The sequence below is a fragment of the Littorina saxatilis genome, linkage group LG15 (assembly GCF_037325665.1).
Source record: "Littorina saxatilis isolate snail1 linkage group LG15, US_GU_Lsax_2.0, whole genome shotgun sequence".
Taxonomy (NCBI): Eukaryota; Metazoa; Mollusca; class Gastropoda; order Littorinimorpha; family Littorinidae; genus Littorina; species Littorina saxatilis.
The window spans coordinates 29,662,005-29,684,564 of NC_090259.1; the positions used below are offsets into that span (position 1 = coordinate 29,662,005).

General features: G+C 43.3%; 1 protein-coding gene across 1 annotated transcript in view; it reads right to left on the reverse strand.

Moving 5' to 3' along the window:
* Positions 1-4,645: 4,645 nt before the first annotated feature.
* LOC138949025 (ubiquitin carboxyl-terminal hydrolase 20-like) overlaps positions 4,646-22,560 on the reverse strand; it is a 38,606-nt gene continuing 20,691 nt past the window's right edge. Inside the window, exons 11-22 of the mRNA XM_070320724.1 lie at positions 21,433-21,537; positions 20,844-20,889; positions 20,173-20,284; positions 18,618-18,683; positions 17,912-18,038; positions 16,665-16,728; positions 15,687-15,792; positions 13,823-13,904; positions 12,427-12,535; positions 10,923-11,028; positions 10,034-10,249; positions 4,646-9,178 (exon numbers count right to left, since the gene is read on the reverse strand). Of these exons, the coding sequence (XP_070176825.1) occupies positions 8,703-9,178; positions 10,034-10,249; positions 10,923-11,028; positions 12,427-12,535; positions 13,823-13,904; positions 15,687-15,792; positions 16,665-16,728; positions 17,912-18,038; positions 18,618-18,683; positions 20,173-20,284; positions 20,844-20,889; positions 21,433-21,537 (1,615 nt within the window). The 3' untranslated portion in view covers positions 4,646-8,702. The remainder of the gene's footprint in view (positions 9,179-10,033; positions 10,250-10,922; positions 11,029-12,426; positions 12,536-13,822; positions 13,905-15,686; positions 15,793-16,664; positions 16,729-17,911; positions 18,039-18,617; positions 18,684-20,172; positions 20,285-20,843; positions 20,890-21,432; positions 21,538-22,560) is intronic.

Genomic DNA, 22,560 nt, shown 5'->3' on the forward strand with positions numbered 1-22,560 from the left:
GTGCGTGTCGTCTGCGGCAGAATTGGCCATTGGAACACGGGTCCACTTTATTGGCCCTGTTCCGTGATCATTTTCTGCCTACTTCTATAGTGCCTCCGGATATGAGGAAGAGTCTGAGGAACACGTTTTCTCAGCCTTCTTCCCTCTTTCATCCGGACACTGTTCGTTCTGTGGTGGAGTCCACACGCCAGAGGAACACTGATTCTCTGATGGTTGGCCTCGCTGCTTCGGCGACGGCGGCGGGGAGTAAGAGAAGTGCTACAGTCACCTCCAGCTCCCAGCCTCAGAAGAAGAAGAAGCCAGTTTCACTGCCTCCTTCTTCCTCCTCTTAGGCGCCTGTTGCGTTCCCAAGCAAGACGAAGGGTGCTCAGACAGGTAAGGGGAAGCAGCACCACCAGGGGGGGTGGTCGCAAGCCTGCGCCTGCCCGCCAGCAGAATTTTCAGTGAGTCCCGGCCCTACGTTGACGCCCCCTCAAGTTGCCCCTCTTTCGTCCGTCGGTTCCCTTTTTCGGGCCCGCGGCATGTGGGGCAGACTGGTCTGCAACCAGTTTTTCTTGAGGGTGGTGTGGTCGGGGTTTTCTCTACCGCTGTCGTCACAACCTCCATTGTCCGCTCTACCCTGGACGTTCCCCCCTCCTCGAGACCCTGCCAGATGGCAGGCTCTTCAGGACGAGGTGAACTCGTTGGTCGAGAAGAAGGCGGTCTACCCCCTTTCTCAGCCTTCTCCGGGGTTCTGCTCCCGCCTGTTCACCGTCCCCAAAAAGGACGGCCGGTTCAGGCCGGTGTTGGACCTCTCCACCTTGAACTTGTACCTTCACAGGTGCAAGTTCAAGATGGAAACCCCTTCGTCGGTCCGGTTGGCCATCCGGCCAAACGATTGGGCCATGTCTGGGACCTCCAGGATGCTTACTTCCACATCCTGGTGGCCCCGGGGTACCGACATCTGCTCCGGTTCGTTTGGGAGGGCACAGTGTTCGAGTTTCGGGCCCTCCCATTCGGCCTGTCCTTGGCCCCTCTGATTTTCAACGGGGACAACAACACCACATGCTTAGCTTACCTTCGCCACCAGGGGGGCACCAATTCTCGGTCCCTCTACCTGTTGGCGGAGGAGATTCTGCTCTGGTGCCAGACCAATCAGGTCCGGATGTCAGTCCAGTTCGTTCCGGGGAAACTGAACGCCCTGGTCGACATTCTCAGTCGGGGCGATCAGGTTCTCTCCACAGAATGGACCATCGCCCACAACGTTCTACAGCGTCTGTGGGCAAGGTGGGACCGTCCTCTGATCGATCGGTTCGCAACTCGATTCAGCGCTCGGCTTCCCAGGTACGTCAGCCCCTTTCGAGACATGAATGCGTTCCACTTGGACGCATTCACTCTCTTGTGGAGGCTCCTCGATGCTTACGCCTATCCCCCGACATCTCTGATTCCGAGGGTGCTGGCAAAATATCTGCAGGAACGACCAAGACTGATTTTGGTCGCGCCTTACTGGCCAACAGCTCTGTGGTTTCCAGATCTTCGCGGTCTCACCCACTTAGACCCTCTACCTCTGGATCTGGACGGGGGAGGTCTGCTCCAGCCTCGATCATGCCTCCCTCATCCACGTCCAGAGAGTCTGTGCTTGACCGCATGGCTCTTGTGCGCTCCAAACTGCTTGCACTAGGATTGCACAAGAGTTCAGTAGAGTTTTCCTTGAACGCTAAGAGGCGATCAACTAATCAGCTCTACGACTTACGCTGGAGAGCTTGGGCCACCTTCGCCTTGTCCAAGGGGATAAAGCCGCTTTATCCCTCAACACAGGACTTGGCCAACTTCCTGGTGGAAGTGTATCAAAAGAAGAGTCTTTCTTCTAAGACTCTTCTTGGATACAGATCTGCCATCGCTTCCACGATTGCGGCCGCTACTGGTCGCAGACCTGAACACTTGATCAGGTCCTCCCTCATCGCTAATGTCCTTTCGGGTATTAGCAATGCAGCGGTGTCTAAACCTCGGGTTTCATTTCCCAAGGGGGATGTCTTTCTGGTCCTCAAACTCCTGCGTAGCAATGAGTTTGAACCCCTGGCAGGCATCAGTATCAAGTTGCTGATTTTTAAGACTAATTGTTCCTCATCGCTTTAGCCACTTGCAGTAGACTCAGTGGTATTCAAGCTTTGAGTGGCCTGGACTTTGACATTGAGTTCACCACACAGCAGTGGTTGCCAGCATGGTCACGTCAGTCTAAGGTATGTTTCTTGGGTATATTTTCTTTTACGGTAGTACTGTTCGAAAATTGCCTGGGTATCTTAATCCTTGGATTTAAGTGATTTTGATTAAGGAGTTTAATACTCTACATATCACCCTCACACCACTCTGGTATTCTGTGCAAGAATAGTACTGTCGAGGTAAGTGTTATATTGACTGTAAGGCTTCTTTTTAAGCCTACTGTCTATATGATACTTACCGAGACAGTACTATTAGAGTTTCCCTCCCGCCTCCCCTCTTGATATGTTATGGGCTTTTTGAGGGTCTGCAGCTCATAAAGAAAGAGGACGCGCCACCTACATCCTGTAAGGGGGAAGCACTCGGACAGTGCTTGGGATCCACGGTGGCGCATGGTTATGGGAGATAATTGTACCCACTCAGCGTTTTGTCCAATTTTTTCGGCCTATAATAGATAATGTGCAAGAATAGTACTGTCTCGGTAAGTATCATATAGACAGTAGGCTTAAAAAGAAGCCTTACATTTGCTACCACCAAGACTGCAGATCTTGGCAAACGCGTGACGTAAAAACTAAATTTGATGACGTTACCCGTTAATAGACAGAAAGAAACTTAAGTTCTCTCATCGGAGGGCTCTCACATCGCAGGGGTACCACTGTAACACATGAACAAATGAAAAACAAACCCCCAAAATTGATAATTTTCTTCTGTCAAACTCAACAGTTTTGGGAGGTTTGCTTTTTATATTTAGTCAAGTTTTGACTAAATATTTTAACATCGAGGGGGAATCGAAACGAGGGTATGGTGTATGTGCGTGTGTCTGTGTGTGTGTCTGTGTGTGTGTCTGTGTGTGTGTGTAGAGCGATTCAGACTAAACTACTGGACCGATCTTTATGAAATTTGACATGAGAGTTCCTGGGTATGAAATCCCTGAACGTTTTTTTCATTTTTTTGATAAATGTCTTTGATGACGTCATATCCGGCTTTTCGTGAAAGTTGAGGCGGCACTGTCACGCCCTCATTTTTCAACCAAATTGGTTGAAATTTTGGTCAAGTAATCTTCGACGAAGCCCGGGGTTCGGTATTGCATTTCAGCTTGGTGGCTTAAAAATTAATTTATGACTTTGGTCATTAAAAATCGGAAAATTGTAAAAAAAAATAAAAATTTATAAAACGATCCAAATTTACGTTTATCTTATTCTCCATCATTTGCTGATTCCAAAAACATATAAATATGTTATATTCGGATTAAAAACAAGCTCTGAAAATTAAATATATAAAAATTATTATCAAATTTTTTTTTTCGAAATCAATTTAAAAACACTTTCATCTTATTCCTTGTCGGTTCCTGATTCCAAAAACATATAGATATGATATGTTTGGATTAAAAACACGCTCAGAAAGTTAAAACAAAGAGAGGTACAGAAAAGCGTGCTATCCTTCTTAGCGCAACTACTACCCCGCTCTTCTTGTCAATTTCACTGCCTTTGCCATGAGCGGTGGACTGACGATGCTACGAGTATACGGTCTTGCTGAAAAAGGGCAGCTACTTGACTAAATATTGTATTTTCGCCTTACGCGACTTGTTAACCTTTTACCTGACAAGAGTTAAAATAAAGCCAAAGAGCAGGATGCTTTTTGTTCTTCAAAAACTAAACCTGAGCAAACAACTTGAACATTGTACTTGGGTATTACTATCAATGCAGATACATACTTGGTCTTCAGTAATGTGATACTGTACAGTGGAACCCCCTTTTTAAGACCCCTCAATTTAACACTTCCTCCTTTTTAAGACCCTACTTTCTCAGATGATTTGTTCATAACCCCTATAAATTAACCTCCATTTTAAGACTGCCCTCCTTTTTGACTCACATGCGAAGCAAAAGTGAGTCTATGTACTCACCCGAGTCGTCCGTCCGTCCGTCCGGACGTCCGTCCGTCCGGAAAACTTTAACGTTGGATATTTCTTGGACACTATTCAGTCTATCAGTACCAAATTTGGCAAGATGGTGTATGATGACAAGGCCCCAAAAAACATACATAGCATCTTGACCTTGCTTCAAGGTCAAGGTCGCAGGGGCCATAAATGTTGCCTAAAAAACAGCTATTTTTCACATTTTTCACAATTTCTCTGAAGTTTTTGAGATTCAATACCTCACCTATATATGATATATAGGGCAAAGTAAGCCCCATCTTTTGATACCAGTTTGGTTTACCTTGCTTCAAGGTCAAGGTCACAGGAGCTCTTCAAAGTTGGATTGTATACATATTTTGAAGTGACCTTGACCCTGAACTATGGAAGATAACTGTTTCAAACTTAAAAATTATGTGGGGCACATGTTATGCTTTCATCATGAGACACATTTGGTCACATATGATCAAGGTCAAGGTCACTTTGACCCTTATGAAATGTGACCAAAGTAAGGTAGTGAACCACTAAAAGTGACCATATCTCAAGGTAGAAAGAGCCAATAAGCACCATTGTACTTCCTATGTCTTGAATTAACAGCTTTGTGTTGCATGACCTTGGATGACCTTGACCTTGGGTCAAGGTCACATGTATTTTGGTAGGAAAAATGTGTAAAGCATGTGAGTCGTATGGGCTTTGCCCTTCTTGTTAAGACCCGATTCTCTCCTATTTTTGAAGGTCGTTTAAGGAGGGGTTCCACTGGAGTACCGTGCAAACTAACTTCAGGGCTAACACCAAAAAAAGTGAAAAACCTGAACGGCCAGGGTCCACAGCGGCGCCCCCCCCCCCCCCCCCCCCCCCCCAAGAAGCTGAGGCTTTTTTGTATTATCTTGTAGGGACAAAGAACAAAGTTTTACTTAAAGAAACCGTATTTCATGGTTTTAAAAGTTTTCAAAAACCGAATTTCCGGCGAGAACCGGAAAGGTGTTAGCCCTGCAACTTCCGGGGTGTAGATTTTGGGTATGTGTCCAAGAGAAAGAATATTCTTTTACCATTTAAAGGCCTAAAAAGATCTTTCTTTATTTGGTGTTTAACGTCATTTTCAACCACGAAGGTTATATCGCGACGGGGAAAGGGGGGAGATGGGATAGAGCCACTTGTCAATTGTTTCTTGTTCACAAAAGCACTAATCAAAAATTTGCTCCAGGGGCTTGCAACGTACTACAATATATGACCTTACTGGGAGAATGCAAGTTTCCAGTACAAAGGACTTAACATTTCTTACATACTGCTTGACTAAAATCTTTACAAAAATTGACTATATTCTATACAAGAAACACTTAACAAGGGTAAAAGGAGAAACAGAATCCGTTAGTCGCCTCTTACGACATGCTGGGGAGCATCGGGTAAATTCTTTCTCGTCTCAACCAATATGGGACTCCCCCTAACCCGCGGGGGGTCTGGAAAGATCTGAAGTGGTGCTAATGATTAGTTGCATGAGAAGGATTGTGCTTTTAACGATAACTGAAGCGAGCTGCCAAGCAATAAAACACAGCAACAAACAAGCAAAACTACTATCACAGATACTCCAAAACAACAACAAACCCCCCCCCCCCCCTCCCCAAACATGCATCTCCTTACATCAAAATGCTAACAGAGTGAACTGAACTCTAGGTGTGTCATTTCCCCCACTAAGTGAACATATTAAGGTTCTTCTGTGCAAGAGAAAAACAATCACTGACACAAAACAACACAAACACACCTGATCACTAGATTAACGTATGTAAACCGTTTCCCAACATAAAAGTCTGTATTGTGCCAGTGACATGAATTTTCTTTCACCGGGAAAAAAAAGCTTAAACAAGTCCTTGATTAACTTTTCAACCACACAAGCAAAGAAGCGCTGTGTAAAATGCTCGCACGATGTACAAGAAAAGGTAATACTGCACAAAACAATAAATATTCACTGAATTACAGATTGCAAAAACATCTATAATAATATATACATTCTATGTACATGGATTTCCCTTGTCTCCTTTGATGACAGTTAAATTGACAAAAGCGTAAGTCGGGGGTGCGTGTGTGTCCGTCCATCTGTCTGTCTATCTGTGAAAGAGAGATAGAGAGAAGAGTCTGGCATGTTTCTGTGTACAGGTAAAAGAAATTTCCCTGGAAAATATCACTGAACATGTTTTCATTCTTTTGAACCTTGGCCTACCAAACTAACTCTGTCTCAGGCTGCCTTGGAAAAAGAAACAACAACAAAAGTGAAGTACTAGTAGTGGGAAACTTTCAAACTCAGATTTTCTTACAATTGGTACTACTCTGTCGATCAGTGCAACCTTATTTCAAATCCTGTAATAAACCGCAGGTCGGTTACAACTACACTCATCTGGGTAGCTCACTTGATAGAGCATCGGACTTGGGGTCCAGGGTTTGAATCCGGGACAGGGGGGACAATGGTCAACTTTACGTACACTCAGAAAAGTCTCACTTCAGAGCACAACTTGTACATTTGGTGATTACCGTACATACCCAGACCTGTTTACCCCCATAAGTGTTTTGGAGTAATGCTCAGCCCCAAAAATAGTAATCCTGGCACAAAAATAGTAATCATCCAGCATTCGTCGCCAATTACAACGCACATGACAACTGTATCTGCGAAACGCAATCATGCACATATATCCATCATTCACAAACAAAACACATCAGTCAGTTTTTGTAGTCATCATAATTTCAAAGAAGATCACATCAAAAGCACATGCATCACTGATTCTTTTTCCTTTGCTCGTAGTAGGCCTTTTTCAGTGTGTCAAGCGCTTCTCTACTGTAATTGCGCTTGCCGAATGAGTGAGGGCGAGACTTCGCCACTAGAAGGCTCTCCAGCGTCTCATCAGACAGACATGATCTCTTGTCAGTTCTGTGCTTTTTCACCCCATTTTGCCATTGAAAAAAACCCATGCCAAACATGTGAATTAATAAAAAGAAATAAATTTTTTTTTTTTTTTAAACTTTTTTTTTTTAAATGAAAATCGTAGTCTTGACACGGATAGCGGAATGGCGTATTTTTTGCAGAAAATCGTAATAAATTACGCCAAAATCGTAAGGGTAAACAGGTCTGCATACCGTACATACCGTTCATACCGTTCTTTCTTTATTTGGTGTTTAACGTCGTTTTCAACCGTTCAAGGTTATATCGCGACGGGGAAAGGGGGGAGATGGGATAGAGCCACTTGTCAATTGTTTCTTGTTCACAAAAGCACTAATCAAAAAATTGCTCCAGGGGCTTGCAACGTAGTACAATATATGACCTTACTGGGAGAATGCAAGTTTCCAGTACAAAGGACTTAACATTTCTTACATACTGCTTGACTAAAATCTTTACAAACATTGACTATATTCTATACAAGAAACACTTAACAAGGGTAAAAGGAGAAACAGAATCCGTTAGTCGCCTCTTACGACATGCTGGGGAGCATCGGGTAAATTCTTCCCCCTAACCCGGGGAGGCCGTACATACCGTACAGACACCAATTGACCATGCACATCTTCAACATCCCCCTCCCTCTCACTTTAGTACCAATCAAACTGCTTATGAGTTGTTGATTTTTTTTTTTTGGGGGGGGGGGGGGGGGGGGTGGGGGTTAGGGAGGGTAAATGGTAATCAAATAAAAAAACAAGAGGCGAAGCCTTCAAGGCTCACGTAAGAAATCGACAAACAGTAATACAAACTCAATCACTCCGTCACACACACACACACACACACACACACACACACACACACACACACACACACACACACACACACACACACACCGTAAGAATAGGTGAAACTGTGCAAGAAAGCGAGACCCTGGATCTGCCCAAGTAGTCTCGGCCCGCTCACAATAACAATGACCGAGACTTTCAGTAATTCCTTTGCGTGACGTCTAACCCTCTTACGTCATAATGTGACGTCTTCAAATAGTTTCTATCACACACGTCAAACACTTTTGACCGAGACTGACGTAATCCATAGACTCGGAAATGTTAAAGTTTCTATCACACACACACACACACACACACACGCACGCACGCACGCACGCACGCACAGACAGACAAAGTTTATCATCGCATAGGCTACACTTACGTGAGCCAATGAATCATCTGGCTACACAATAAAATAAGAATCACAAGGTATCCAATTTTGATTACACATTGAATATCTAAACATTCAAAAATGATCAAATCTTTCAAAACAAGATTGTGATATTTCATTGAACCCCTTTACACAGTCTCATATCATTCCATAAACCTCGTTTCAGTCCATATAAAACAAAAATAATAAATGTCATGCAGGGAATAGAAAATATGAGAGTATTGGTATAATGTGCATGATGATGCTTGTTGAAGGGACAAGAAGGGATGTATTCAGAGAAAATTAGAACCATGAGTATTGCAAAATGCATCTTTCTTTTAAAACGCAGGACATGTAACCTTAGGTCTTGAGCAAAAAATCAAACCCACAGAATCAAAAGAATGAGAAAAAAAAAAGTAACAGCAAAAACAGAATAAAACTAATAACAACTACGACAGAGAAGCTTCAGCATTGTGCCACTCATAACCGTGTGACATCCATGGGATGAGGAATGCCCTTGACCTCCTGCATGGTGCTGACCCCTGAACCTGACCCCTGCGACCTTGACCTTGACCCACCCTCCTCCACGCTATCCCCGCTGTCGGACATGGCTGACGGCTTGGGGGTGGGTTTTTCACCCTGGGATTCTTCACCTCCGTTCACCTGCCCAGTCGACCTTGAGGGTGTGATGGTGGAAGCAGACGACGAAGACGAAGAATTGTTCAAGGTCGGCTGGGTCGTTTCAGACTTCACTGCAGCAACGTCAGGTGAATCGGACTGGGTTGAAGGCGCTGAGGGTACAGAACTTGGGTCACCAGCGCTAGTGGTAGTGGTGGCGGTGGCGGCAGGGGCAGCGGCAGTGGACTGAAGGGGAGGGGAGGGGGTGGGACTGAGGGAGGAGGAGGTGTTGGGTGATGCTGAAGAACTGCTTGTGGTGGTGGTAGTGGTGGTGGTATCTGAGAATGGTAAAAAAGAAAAAAAGAAAAGGCTAATTAGTACACACAAAACAACTCCAAAATGCAACAATCCATCATACGGGATGTGAGAAACAAAGGGAAGTAAGCCCTATAAATATACACTATACTTAGTGAGAGTTACGTAGAACCAGTATCCTGGCACCTGAGAGAATAAGAAGCATTGAAATGAACAAACAACTTCCATCCTATAAAACTAAGTCCATCATAGACGCAAAAACCAGGCTATGTATGCAACAATCCACCACAGGCATAAAAAGCTTGGTTTATTCAAAAAGTATTCCTCATCCGTACTTGATGTTCAAACACCTTCTTTCCCCCTTTCTTTATCCCTCCAAACCCCCTAACTCCAGCAGAATATTCCCGAATTCATCCCGTGGAAGTGATGTCACACATACTGAAAGCAAAGAATTCGTTATGAGATTCCCTCAGTGAACAATTAACACTTTATACCTATGTTGACCAAGTTTTTTTTTGCCGAGACCAGCTGTGCTGCAGCAAGTCACTCAGAATTATAGTAACTGTGTAGAAACTGTGTAGGAACTGTGTATCAACACGCTGGAATGCAGGCGTTAGATTGACGTTACAGGAAGCGACTGAAGCTAACAGTCTGAGCAGAATGCAGATATGTGCCGAATGAGAGCAGATGCAATGTAGTGACTGTGTGTACGGATATATCCTTACCTGGTCAGATAGAGCCATATGAGTGGGTACGGATATATCCGTACCTGGGAGACAATGAGTTAACCTCACACAGGGCTATATCAGGTTATTGCCACTCTACCCCCCCATCCCCCCACTCCCCTCTCCATTCCCGTACAAACACATGCTCCCCACCTTTGGAGGGGGGCGATGATGACGAAACCGTCGTGGATGATTGTGATGATGACAGCGCCCTCTGCCTGATGACGGCTTCCGGCCCACCGCCGTAGATGTTGTAGAGGAAGTTCCACATGTCGGGCGACAGCTGGCCGTAATCGGCAGTGGGGCGCAGCTGGTACTGCCCGTTACGGTACACCATGATCCTGCTGTTGTCGATGGGGCCCGGTGGAACTGGAAGATAAATTTGTTATTTGTCTTATTATTCCTCTTCATTATCATGATGCTAAAAGGGTTCCATGTAAAACTGGAGGTTTAGCATCACATAATGCCCAAAATGATGTGAAAATAAGACCAGAGGTACAACTGTTTACATACCGGAGCACCTGGTGGAGCTAGAAGAGACTATTTGACATTGAAGTAATCATTTCTCTTCATTATAAAGACAATGTAGCTGAGCATACCCGCGCTTAAGACCTCCTCCCTCTTAAGACCTTGGCTTTTTTTTAGATTTTCTGTTCATTACCTCCATAAATTGACCGCCATTCTAAGAATACCTCCTTTTTAAGACCTGAATTTCTAAGCTTTTTGTAAGTCTTAAAAGGGAGGTTCACCTGTATGCAGTGGAACCCCCTTTTAAGACACCCTAATTTAAGACACCCTCCTAATTTAAGACACCCTCCTAATTAAAGACACCCTCCTAATTAAAGACACCCTAATTTAAGACACCCTAATTTAAGACACCCTAATTTAAGACACCCTAATTTAAGGACCCAGTTTGTTCAAATCCTCTGTAAATTTACACCCTTTATAAGACCTGAATTTCTAAGATTTTTGGAAGTCTAAAACGGGAGGTTCGCCATAATGTATAGATAGTGTAATGAATGAGGGAGAAAAGTGAGCTCACTGTCAGTCTTGCCCTTGACAAAGGCCTCCCACTCTTTGAACCAGGCCATGCTCATGGCGTTGATCACAGGGTAGTGAACGTCCCCAGACAGAAACTCCTCGTTCAGCTGCACACACACAAACACATACATCAACAAACATGTAAAATGACATGGCGTTGATGACAGGGTAGAGAACGCCCCCGGACAGAAACTCCTCGTTCAGCTGCACACACACATACACACACACAAACACGAAATAGTCTGCACATGTAAAATGAACAGAAAGGAACGTGCTTCTTTTACTACATCCATCCAGAGGGTCATGAAGCCTGTCAGTTTTGATTCTGCTTGTCACAAGAACAAGAACAATGCAATACAAGACAATACAATACAATACAGCACTATACAATACAATACAATACAATACAATACAGCACTATACAATACAATACAATACAATACAATACAGCACTATACAATACAACACTATACAATACAACACAACAAAACTTTATTGTCTGATTGTGGATAGAAACAGAATTTGTTCTTTAAACTCCTCACACAAAATGAATAACACAGTAAATTGTATCATTTCACGTTAAAACAAGAAGAGCAAACGCTCGATCGAGTCACTTTCGCAGTTCTGAATATTATATGAGGCATCAGATGGACAGGAAGAAATTGCTATTCACAACACAATGAGTCACGTTCACATAAAATTTGAGCCCGGTCACTTTTATAGTTTCCGAGAAAAGCCCAACGTTAAGTTGTGTGTTGCCGAACAGAAAAGGCTAGTTATCTCCCTTGTTTTTCTGATAACGTTCGTAAAAGGCTACAGATGTAAATACTTTGATGTAAAGAATAATCCTACAAAGTTTCAATCACATCCGATGAACTTTGTCAAAGATATAAAATGTCTAATTTTTCCTTTGACGCTGACCTGTGACCTTGAAAAAGGTCAAAGGTCAACAAAACCATCGTTAAAGTGTAGAGGTCATTGGAGGTCACGACTAAACAAAATATGAGCCCGATCGCTTTGATAGTTTCCGAGATACTTTGTCAAAGATATAAAATGTCTAATTTTTCCTTTGACGCTGACCTGTGACCTTGAAAAAGGTCAAAGGTCAACGAAACCATCGTTAAAGTGTAGAGGTCATTGGAGGTCACGACTAAACAAAATATGAGCCCGATCGCTTTGATAGTTTCCGAGAAAAGTCCAACGTTAAGGTGGTGTCTACGGACGGCCGGCCGGACGGCCGGCCGGCCGGCCGGACGGCCGGCCGGCCGGCCGGACAGACTAACACTGACCGATTACATAGAGTCACTTTTTCTCAAGTGACTCAAAAAATTGCAGCTTAGTAACAACAAATGTTCATAAGAAACAGATCACGGCATTAAAGTTTGACTAAACTGTTCCATACAACATAACAACGAGGCAGAATTTCACAAAATATTTCAGGTCAAAATAAAATCACTGCATCAGTAATTTATAAACTTAGACAATAAAATCTTGTTCACACTCACAGCAACAAAGTTGTCCATCTCCCATTTCTGCCGAGCTTTCATCATGTCCAGTTCCTCCTGGCACACCTGGCAAGGGTGCAGTCGGTTGCACACCGGCCCGCCTCCAAATCTGAATGTACACATAAACATCTGTTAGTGTCTACACAGTTTTGTTCCCAGACTTACAGGACAATAGCTCAGTTGGACCTGGATTGAAAATATGTATCTTCTTCTTCTTCTTCAGCGTTTGACGGGAAATATGTATCAGTCCGAATGCCTTGGCTCCAAAAGATTCTTCGGTCACAATGTCTAAATTATTGGATGGTCAACCAGTCAGGGATCACACTCAGAACAATGCGTCGGATCAAAAAAGTATGCGTCAGTGACTGAAGACCAAGACCTGAGAACAGCATTGGCTACAGCAACTGGTTATTTCTGCTATTGTGCGGGTTGAATGAAATCCACAAAGACTTCTTGATACTAACATCATCTTATAAGCACACCATAGTCAGACCCAGTTTGACAGGTAGCCATAACAGAGCAGAAGTTCCTGTTGGACCCAGATAAAATGTCTCATTATAGCTACTACTGGTTCACAAACTGGCTGACATACACACTTTTCTATGATCAACGCCCCGGTCATAACATACCACCCAACACTATCAATCAATCAATCAATATGAGGCTTATATCGTGCGTATTCTGTGGGTACAGTTCTAAGCGCAGGGATTTTTTTTTTTTTTTTTTTTTTTTTTTCAATTTATATTGCGCACATATTCGAGGCGCAGGGATTAATGCCGTGTGAGATGGAATTTTTTGTACACAATACATCACGCATTCACATCAGCCAGCAGATCGCAGCCATTTCGGCGCATATTAGAGCTAAAATACACAATAAAATGATACACTAAAGACAGGCCAGAGGCTTACTTGCTGTACATGAGTTCCCACCCAACACTAGAGCTGAAGCACACAATGAAATGATACACTAAAGACAGGCCAGAGGCTTACTTGCTGTACATGAGTTCCCACCCAACACTAGAGCTCAAGTACACAATGAAATGATACACTAAAGACAGGACAGAGGCTTACTTGCTGTACATGAGTTCCCACCCAACACTTAACTCATTGTCTTCCAGGTACGGATATATCCGTACCCACTCATATGGCTCTATCTGACCTGGTACGAATATATCCGTACACACAGTCACTTCAGTTGCCTCCTGTAACGTGGATCTAACGCCTGCATTCCAGCGTGTTAATACACAGTTTCTACACAGTTACTACAATTCTGAGTGACCTGCTGCAGCACAGCTGGTCTCGGCTAAAAAAAAACTTGGTCAACATAGGTGGGGTAGAAAGTGTTAAGCTAAAGTACACAATTAAATCGTACACTAAAGACAGGTCAGAGGCTTACTTGCTGTACAGCAGTTCCCACACGCTCTGTTCCACCGGTTCCACCAAATCGTCCACGTGACCTAGCTTGTGTGGAGGCACACCTGATCAAACATCAAAGACATGATTAGATTAGCGCTTAATTTTCAATAGTGAGCAATAGCAATGCATGTCTATTTTGACAACACCTTTTAACATGAAGACAAAACAAAGCTAATCCCCAGCTTTACCAACATTTTAAAACAAGTCTCGCAACGATACAGCAGCTTAGAAAACTTAAAGAGAGAGGGGGACAAGAGGCAGTGATTATAACCAATCCCACTCATCAGCTAGAGGCAGTGGGGCGGGGATGTAGCTCAGTCGGTAGCGCGCTGGATTTGTATCCAGTCGGCCGCTGTCAGCGTGAGTTCGTCCCCACGTTCGGCGAGAGATTTATTTCTCAGAGTCAACTTTGTGTGCAGACTCTCCTCGGTGTCCGAACACCCCCCGTGTGTACACGCAAGCACAAGACCAAGTGCGCAACGAAAAAGATCCTGTAATCCATGTTGTCAGAGTTCGGTGGGTTATAGAAACACGAAAATACCCAGCAGCATGCTTCCTCCGAAAACGGCGTATGGCTGCCTAAATGGCGGGGTAAAAAACGGTCATACACGTAAAATTCCACTCGTGCAAAAAACATGAGTGTACGTGGGAGTTTCAGCCCACGAACACAGAAGAAGAAGAAGAAGCTAGAGGCAGTGAGAGCATAAGAGATTGAGAAAGGCCGACTGCAAGAGAGTGAGCATTATCATGGATGGGACTGAAAAATGTCATGAATCCTGAAGAATTTTAATCTGTTCTGGGCCCCCAGACGCTGAAGGACTTGTATAATTAACAACCAAAAAACCGTCACCACAGACATTACGAATCCGGATTTTCTGAATATACCGGAAGAATCCCACCCATGCATTATAATACCACACGGGCCCAGCAGAGTCCCTGCGGCAAACTGCAGACTTCATCACATCTTCAACTTTGACAGTGTAGCATGGCAACGGGAACACAGAAGAAGAAGAAGAAGAAGAAGAATACACCCACACACGTACAGAGGGACACAGTGCACACACACACAAGCAAACACAGCACATGAAATACCCGTGAGTGTTGTACAAGCTCTGCACTAGTCAATCAACTAGGGAAGCAAGCAATCAATCAAACCAGTCAATCAATCCAGCCAATCCACCTGGCTTTCTCCCCATTTAACCATCCATCTCCAGTGGAACCCCCCTTTTAAGACCCCTCAAATTAAGACTCCTCCTCTTTAGGACCCTGTTTTCTCACATTTTCTGTTCATAACATCTCTAAACGTACCTCCAGTTTAAGACTCCTTCCGGGCGGGGATGTAGCTCAGTCGGTAGCGCGCTGGATTTGTATCCAGTTGGCCGCTGTCAGCGTGAGTTCGTCCCCACGTTCGGCGAGAGAGATATTTCTCAGAGTCAACTTTGTGTGCAGACTCTCCTCGGTGTCCGAACACCCCCCGTGTGTACACGCAAGCACAAGACCAAGTGCGCACGAAAAAGATCCTGTAATCCATGTCAGAGTTCGGTGGGTTATAGAAACACGAAAATACCCAGCATGCTTCCTCCGAAAACGGCGTATGGCTGCCTAAATGGCGGGGTAAAAAACGGTCATACACGTAAAATTCCACTCGTGCAAAAAACACGAGTGTACGTGGGAGTTTCAGCCCACGAACGCAGAAGAAGAAGATTCCTTCCTTTTTAAGACCTCATTTTCTCATATTTGTGAAGGTCTTAAAAGGGGGTTCCACTGTATCCATTTATCATCCACTCACACCTCACAATCAATGAAGCAAACAACAAATAATACTCTATCACCGCAAGTCTCACCTCCATGCTTGCAGAGAAAATCCCTGTTGGAAATGGGACCTGGTTCAGCAAAGGTGTTGAATCTGTTGATCCACTGTTTGGACACATAGAACTGCAGTAGGCTGGGCTGTAGATAACACCAAAAGACAGTGGTACTTTTAACACAGCAAATGCTTATATGTTACTTATCTACCACCTAATAAAACAAATTAAAACAGGCTGGACTGTAACATAAGAGTAAGGTACTGCTATCATACGGAAGATCCATTTCACTGATTGGTGGATACTTTGCAGACAAATATAAGTGGGATTGAGCTGATGAGTCGGATTGGTTATAAGGCAAAAAAAAAAAAATAGGTGTGGTTAAGGTAACATAGCCACAAAAAATAGGGTAGGAAGGTAGGCAATCACTTTTTTTTTTAACTTTTTTTTTTAATGTGTACAAATTAAACCTACTTGACAGGGAAATAAGTGTGCGACTCGAGCGCTTTCGCTTTCATTGCGTTTTCTGCACTCGTTTTTTTTATATTTTTATTTATCTTTTTATTTTTTGGACAAATGTAATAAAAAGTTATACTTATAGGGTCGGCCCCTAAAAATAGGGTAGGTCGGGTTACCGTATCCACACCTATTTTTTTTTTTAGGCCTAATCACAAACAAATTTCAATTTCAGCCAATCTGACGCATTGCTTTTCATCACTGTGGATGCCAAAAAGAACTAAGCACACAAGATCTAAGCAATAACTTTGCAAAACTCATAAACATACACCCCTTTGGGTGATCTAAAGCTGTGGAAATCATGCATTTGTGTGAACACGAATACCCCTCCCCTCCTCTGGAATGTCGCCCTTCTTCTCGTCCGCTCCCAAAGTCTCAAACCTGCTAACTCAATCTCTGTATCATGTGTGCACAGACACACCCACACTGTCTTAAGAAAAAGAATAATCATCACCAGTACCAGTCAGTTGCATTCTCAAAATCGTCAGTGCAGCAACCTACCTCATCCGACTCTCGTAGTTTCATGGCCTTCATTCTCAGGTTCAACATGTTGTCATCGTTCTTCCTGGAACCGTGAAAATTTATAATAATTTTCTTATTTATTTATACTTACTAACACAATGTTATTTTGCATATAACCCCTTTACTACCGAAAGGAAAACGAAAGTGAAACTAGAGTTATACCCCAGAGTGGCCGCCCTTGCCGGGTGGCTCTAGTAGCGCTTGGCGCCAAAACCAGTGTCACCCGGGCGCCATCTTCACTTCACCCTTTTTTGCTGACGTGTCAACATCGTTGGATACTATTCGTCTGCGTTTTCTGGATCTTTTACCGTTTGGAATAAATTCAACATGTGGTCATCGTTCTTCCTGGAACCACAGTGTTCACATTAACAACCTCAATAAATTCAACATGTGGTCATCGTTCTTCCTGGAACCACAGTGTTCACATTAACAACCTCAATAAATTCAACATGTGGTCATCGTTCTTCCTGGAACCACAGTGTTCACATTAACAGCCTCAATAAATTCAACATGTGGTCATCGTTCTTCCTGGAACCACAGTGTTCACATTAACAACCTCAATAAATTCAACATGTGGTCATCGTTCTTCCTGGAACCACAGTGTTCACATTAACAACCTCAATAAATTCTGGGAAAGAGAACACAAACTACCTAATCGTGATCACATCCTTCCCTAAAACCATTCTGCAAAATTTTTCTTGATATGCAGATCTTCCGAGTATTCATATCAAACAGGAAAATAAAGCTGACTTCTTCACTGGCTTGAAGTAACTGTCTGAGGTTGTTGGTGATTCTGATCTCGTCCCACCTTAAAGCAGATGGCAGCAAATATGGTCTGTACTTCCAAGTACCAGGCTTCCTACATTCCATCCTCTGTGTCTCCGCTTTGAGTTTTTCGGGTCTTTATGTCTAGAGACAGCTGCAAGTTTACCAGCTGTATGACCACCCTCCGGCGAACTGCAGACTTCATCACATCAACAACCTTGACAGTCTAGCATGGCAACGGGAATGCAGAAGAAGAAGTAAACACTGCACTTAATTGTAATGTTTGTAACACTGCACCTCAATTTTGTGTTTGTAACACTGCACTTAATTGTAATGTTTGTAACACTGCACCTCAATTTTGTGTTTGTAACACTGCACTTAAAATGTTATGTTTGTAACACTGCACTTCAATTTTGTGTTTGTAACACAGCACTATAGTTGTGACACACTGAAAAGCTCACCTGTAGAAAAGGACGTAGGCTTCACAGTTGATGACCTGACCAACGTCCACCTCCGTAACATACTGGTCATCGTACTCGTACCACTGCTCGTTGATGTGGTTCAGGCAGTACGCCGTGTAGTGACCCCCTGTGCAACAATAAATCTTCTCAGGCCTAAAAGTGGCGAGTATTTTACTCGCCATGGTGAGTAGAAACATGTAACTGGCAAGTAGAAATGTTCATTTACTCGCCAAATGCGAGTCAAGTTGCTGAAACAAATTGTTGGTTTTGCAAGCAAAGTTTGCCCTCTGGCTAGTAAATGTTCAGAATCACTAGCCAAAGCTAGTACACCATTTTTTTGACTTTCAGGGCTGCTTTTTAGTAAAAGTGAATCAAAACAATGTTGCTTCTTGTTGCACTGGTGGCAAGTGACAGCAAAGAAAATATCATTCTTTCTCATTAAAATGTCTATTGGCCGAAATAAACCAAAAGGGGTATCATTTCAAACTGAATTGGTGTAGTTATTCATGATCCTTCTTTTCTCTTTTTGTCTGTCAGTGGTACACCATCATTCTGAACTAAAAGTTTGCTCATAGATCTGTCAGCACAATGCTACAGAGTTGACTTTGTGCGTGCGTATGTGCGTGTGTGTGCATGTGAGTGTGCCAGACAGAGAGCATGTCTGTAAGGGTAAAGGGTAAAATATACTAGACATAAATGCACTGACCTCCAGCAGTCCCATGGTGGCACACAACAGCTATCAGGTTATAGGATGTTATTTCAGATTTGCAGTCTGAAAAAGAAATAGTGACAAAAGTGAGATAAACTGCCAGAAAGGAAACCAGACATGACAAATAGTTTCAAATCCATTTGTCATTTGATTCTGTGAACCCATCACAGTATATCTAACAAACAGACATCTAAGCCTAGCATCACCACAAGTGACCAAAACAGACAACTAAGCCTAGCATCACCACAAGTGACCAAAACAGACAAATAAGCCTAGCATCACCACAAGTGACCAAAACAGACAACTAAGTCTGGCATCACCACAAGTGACCAAAACAGACAACTAAACCTAGCATCACCACAAGTGACCAAAACAGACAACTAAGTCTAGCATCACAAGTGACCAAAACAGACAACTAAGCCTAGCATCACCACAAGTGATCAAAACAGACAACTAAGTCTAGCATCACCACAAGTGACCAAAAAAGACAACTAAGCCTAGCATCACCACGAGTGACCAAAACAGACAAATAAGCCTAGCATCACCACAAGTGACCAAAACAGACAACTAAGTCTAGCATCACCACAAGTGACCAAAACAGACAACTAAGCCTAGCATCACCACGAGTGACCAAAACAGACAAATAAACCTAGCATCACCACAAGTGACCAAAACAGACAACTAAGTCTAGCATCACCACAAGTGACCAAAACAGACAACTAAGCCTAGCATCACCACAAGTGATCAAAACAGACAACTAAGTCTAGCATCACCACAAGTGACCAAAACAGACAACTAAGCCTAGCATCACCACAAGTGACCAAAACAGACAACTAAATCCAGCATCACCACAAGTGACCAAAACAGACAACTAAGTCTGGCATCACCACAAGTGACCAAAACAGACAACTAAACCTAGCATCACCACGAGTGACCAAAACAGACAAATAAACCTAGCATCACCACAAGTGACCAAAACAGACAAATAAGCCTAGGATCACCACAAGTGACCAAAACAGACAACTAAACCTAGCATCACCACAAGTGACCAAAACAGACAAATAAGCCTAGGATCACCACAAGTGACCAAAACAGACAACTAAACCTAGCATCACCACAAGTGACCAAAACAGACAACTAAGCCTAGCATCACCACAAGTGACCAAAACAGACAACTAAGTCTAGGATCACCACAGGTGACCAAAACAGACAACTAAGTCTAGCATCACAAGTGACCAAAACAGACAACTAAGTCTAGCATCACCACAAGTGACCAAAACAGACTAAGTCTAGCATCACAAGTGACCAAAACAGACAACTAAGTCTAGCATCACCACAAGTGACCAAAACAGAAACTAAGTCTAGCATCACCACAAGTGACCAAAACAGACAACTAAGTCTAGCATCACCACAAGTGACCAAAACAGACAACTAAGCCTAGCATCACCACAAGTGACCAAACACATGATCGATGTGAGGAGACAAAGTGACCATCAAAACCATACAATCCATACTTTCCTTCACAAATATCAGATCTCCTTTGTTTCCTGACCTTTGTGCAAGTATGGTTTCATCTCCAGGCCGTGCAGAGGGAAGGAGATGTAGGTGTTGATCTTGGAGGAGAAGAACTCGTGCCGGAACCTCTTCAGATGGATGCACAAGATCTACAAACACAGAACACAGGGCATCACACAAACACATTTACAGCCTGAATCTGCAACAATTCTCTTCTCTTCATCTTTGTTCATGGGCTGAAACTCCCACGTTCACTCATTTTTTTTGCATGAGTGGGTTATTACGTGTATGACCGTTTTTACCCCGACATTCAGGAAGCATACGCCGATTTCAAGGGAAGCATGCTGGGTATTTTCGTGTTTCTATAACCCATCGAACTCTGACATGGATTACAGGATCTTTTCTGTGCGCACTTGGTCTTTTGCTTGCATGTACACACGAAGGAGAATAAGGCACAAGGAGGTCTGCACATAAGTTGACCTGGGAGATAAGAAAAATCTCCATCCTTAACCCACCAGGCGGCCGTGATTCAAACTCATGACCTTCCGATTAATAGGCCGACGTCTTACCACCCCGCCACTGCGGCCGTCGTGCAACAATTCAATCTACATCAAAGGGATCTCCCCCAGAGTTCAAGAACCATGCTGTGTTATGATAAAATTCAAACAATATAAGTATAAACAGTAGATTTTGATAAAAGCAACTGACCTCTGGTAGCTCAAGCACTTTGGAGTATTTTAAGCCATTCCTCAACCTGAAACAAGTACAAATTCATTTACAAGTAGAAGAAAACATGTCACTTCACAACTGCTTTGCATAGTACTAATATTTGAAATGTGCTTTCTAAATTTCTGATTCAGTAAAAATAAAAACCATGTCATAAATATTTCAATAGAAATATGTCCTTCATACAAAAAACCAATATGAGTCATGACTCCCTAACACACAGAGACTGGCAAGGAACGCAGGCTAGGCACACACACACATGCATGCAAACTCCCGAGCACACAGACATGCACACTAAGGCAAAAAAAAAAAAAAAGTCTCTTTACGGTATGATCCCGACCGACCCTATTTTTTTCGCGCGACCCAAGACTTTTTTTGGCATTTGGGGGAAAAAAAAAAAGTCTGTTTTTTGGCAAAATAACTTAAAACTATGTTTTTGGGGAAAAAAAAAATCCCGACCTATCGACCCTATTTTTTTGTGCCTATGTTACCGTAAACAGACTAATTTTTTTGTTGGCCTAACACACACACTAACACACACAGTAACACACACACACACACACGTTCTTACTTTTTGCACTGTTCACAGCTGTACATGTTGTCGCCCTTCAGTTCATCGGCAGAGAAAAAAGCAGACAGACAGTCTCTCAGCGTGATTGTTGGTCCCACAAAGAAACTGCAGAACATGATTAAACGTTAGACTCATCATCATCAATTAACTACGTTAAAATGGTACCTGCAATGAAGGGACATAATTAGGACAGGCCAAGGTATGCAGCTGGCCTTTCAATGTCATGACAGGTTTAATCTGGTAAAGACAACTGGCAATGAGACAATGGAAGGTGTCACGATCGGGTGACAGAGACCAAGAAAGTGTCACTCAGTGGAGTGCCTGTTCTTGGTCGATTATGATAGAAAGCGCCTGTACGTGATATTGGGCTACAGCAGAGTTTGCTGACAGTGCTCAATGAACACGGAGGGTTTGCTGCGCACGAGTTTTACAGTGGAGGTTTCTGCTGTCATAGGGCTGACGGTTTTTCGCTGACAGCGCACACGGGATTTTCAGGGATTGAGTTTCTCGTGTCTTTTTTCTGCTTGGGGAGGCAGAATTGTGTATAGCTGGACTGGTTTTGTGACAAGGTCAGTCACGTGTTATTGGCTAGGTTGTCTGAGAGAGGCACAAGGACGGCGCACTTGACACCCAGCGGCAGAAGGGGAAGGATCTAATACACAGTTTCTAGAGTATGATGGTTTTTCACCGAGTATTATATTCGGCACTCTAAGGGAACTTCCACCAATTATTTCTTCTCTCTGCCACGTATTTTGCTGAGGACAAGTCGTCAACTTTCCTTCGTCGGCGATGGCTTTCGCATAAGGATTCGACAAGGGGTTCTGGACGTTTTTGGTCACTGTTGACGAACAGAGGCTGTTCCAGGGAGGAAGCGGATTTTTGCTTCCATGAGAGTACAATCATAGGCTTTTGAGGTAATAAATCATTATTTAACGCTGTTGATGAGTCTGTGTTTGTGGAATGAAATACTCTCTGTTGTTCTTTCCAGGTTAGCGCATAATTTACTCTCTGTGACGCTAAAATACTAATCTGTATATGGTTTTTGCAGATAGGGAGAGAAGGACGGAAAATGGCTGTTTTGTTGTTGTAAAAAGTCCGTTTTGTGCAGGCCCACGTGCTCGATGAGAT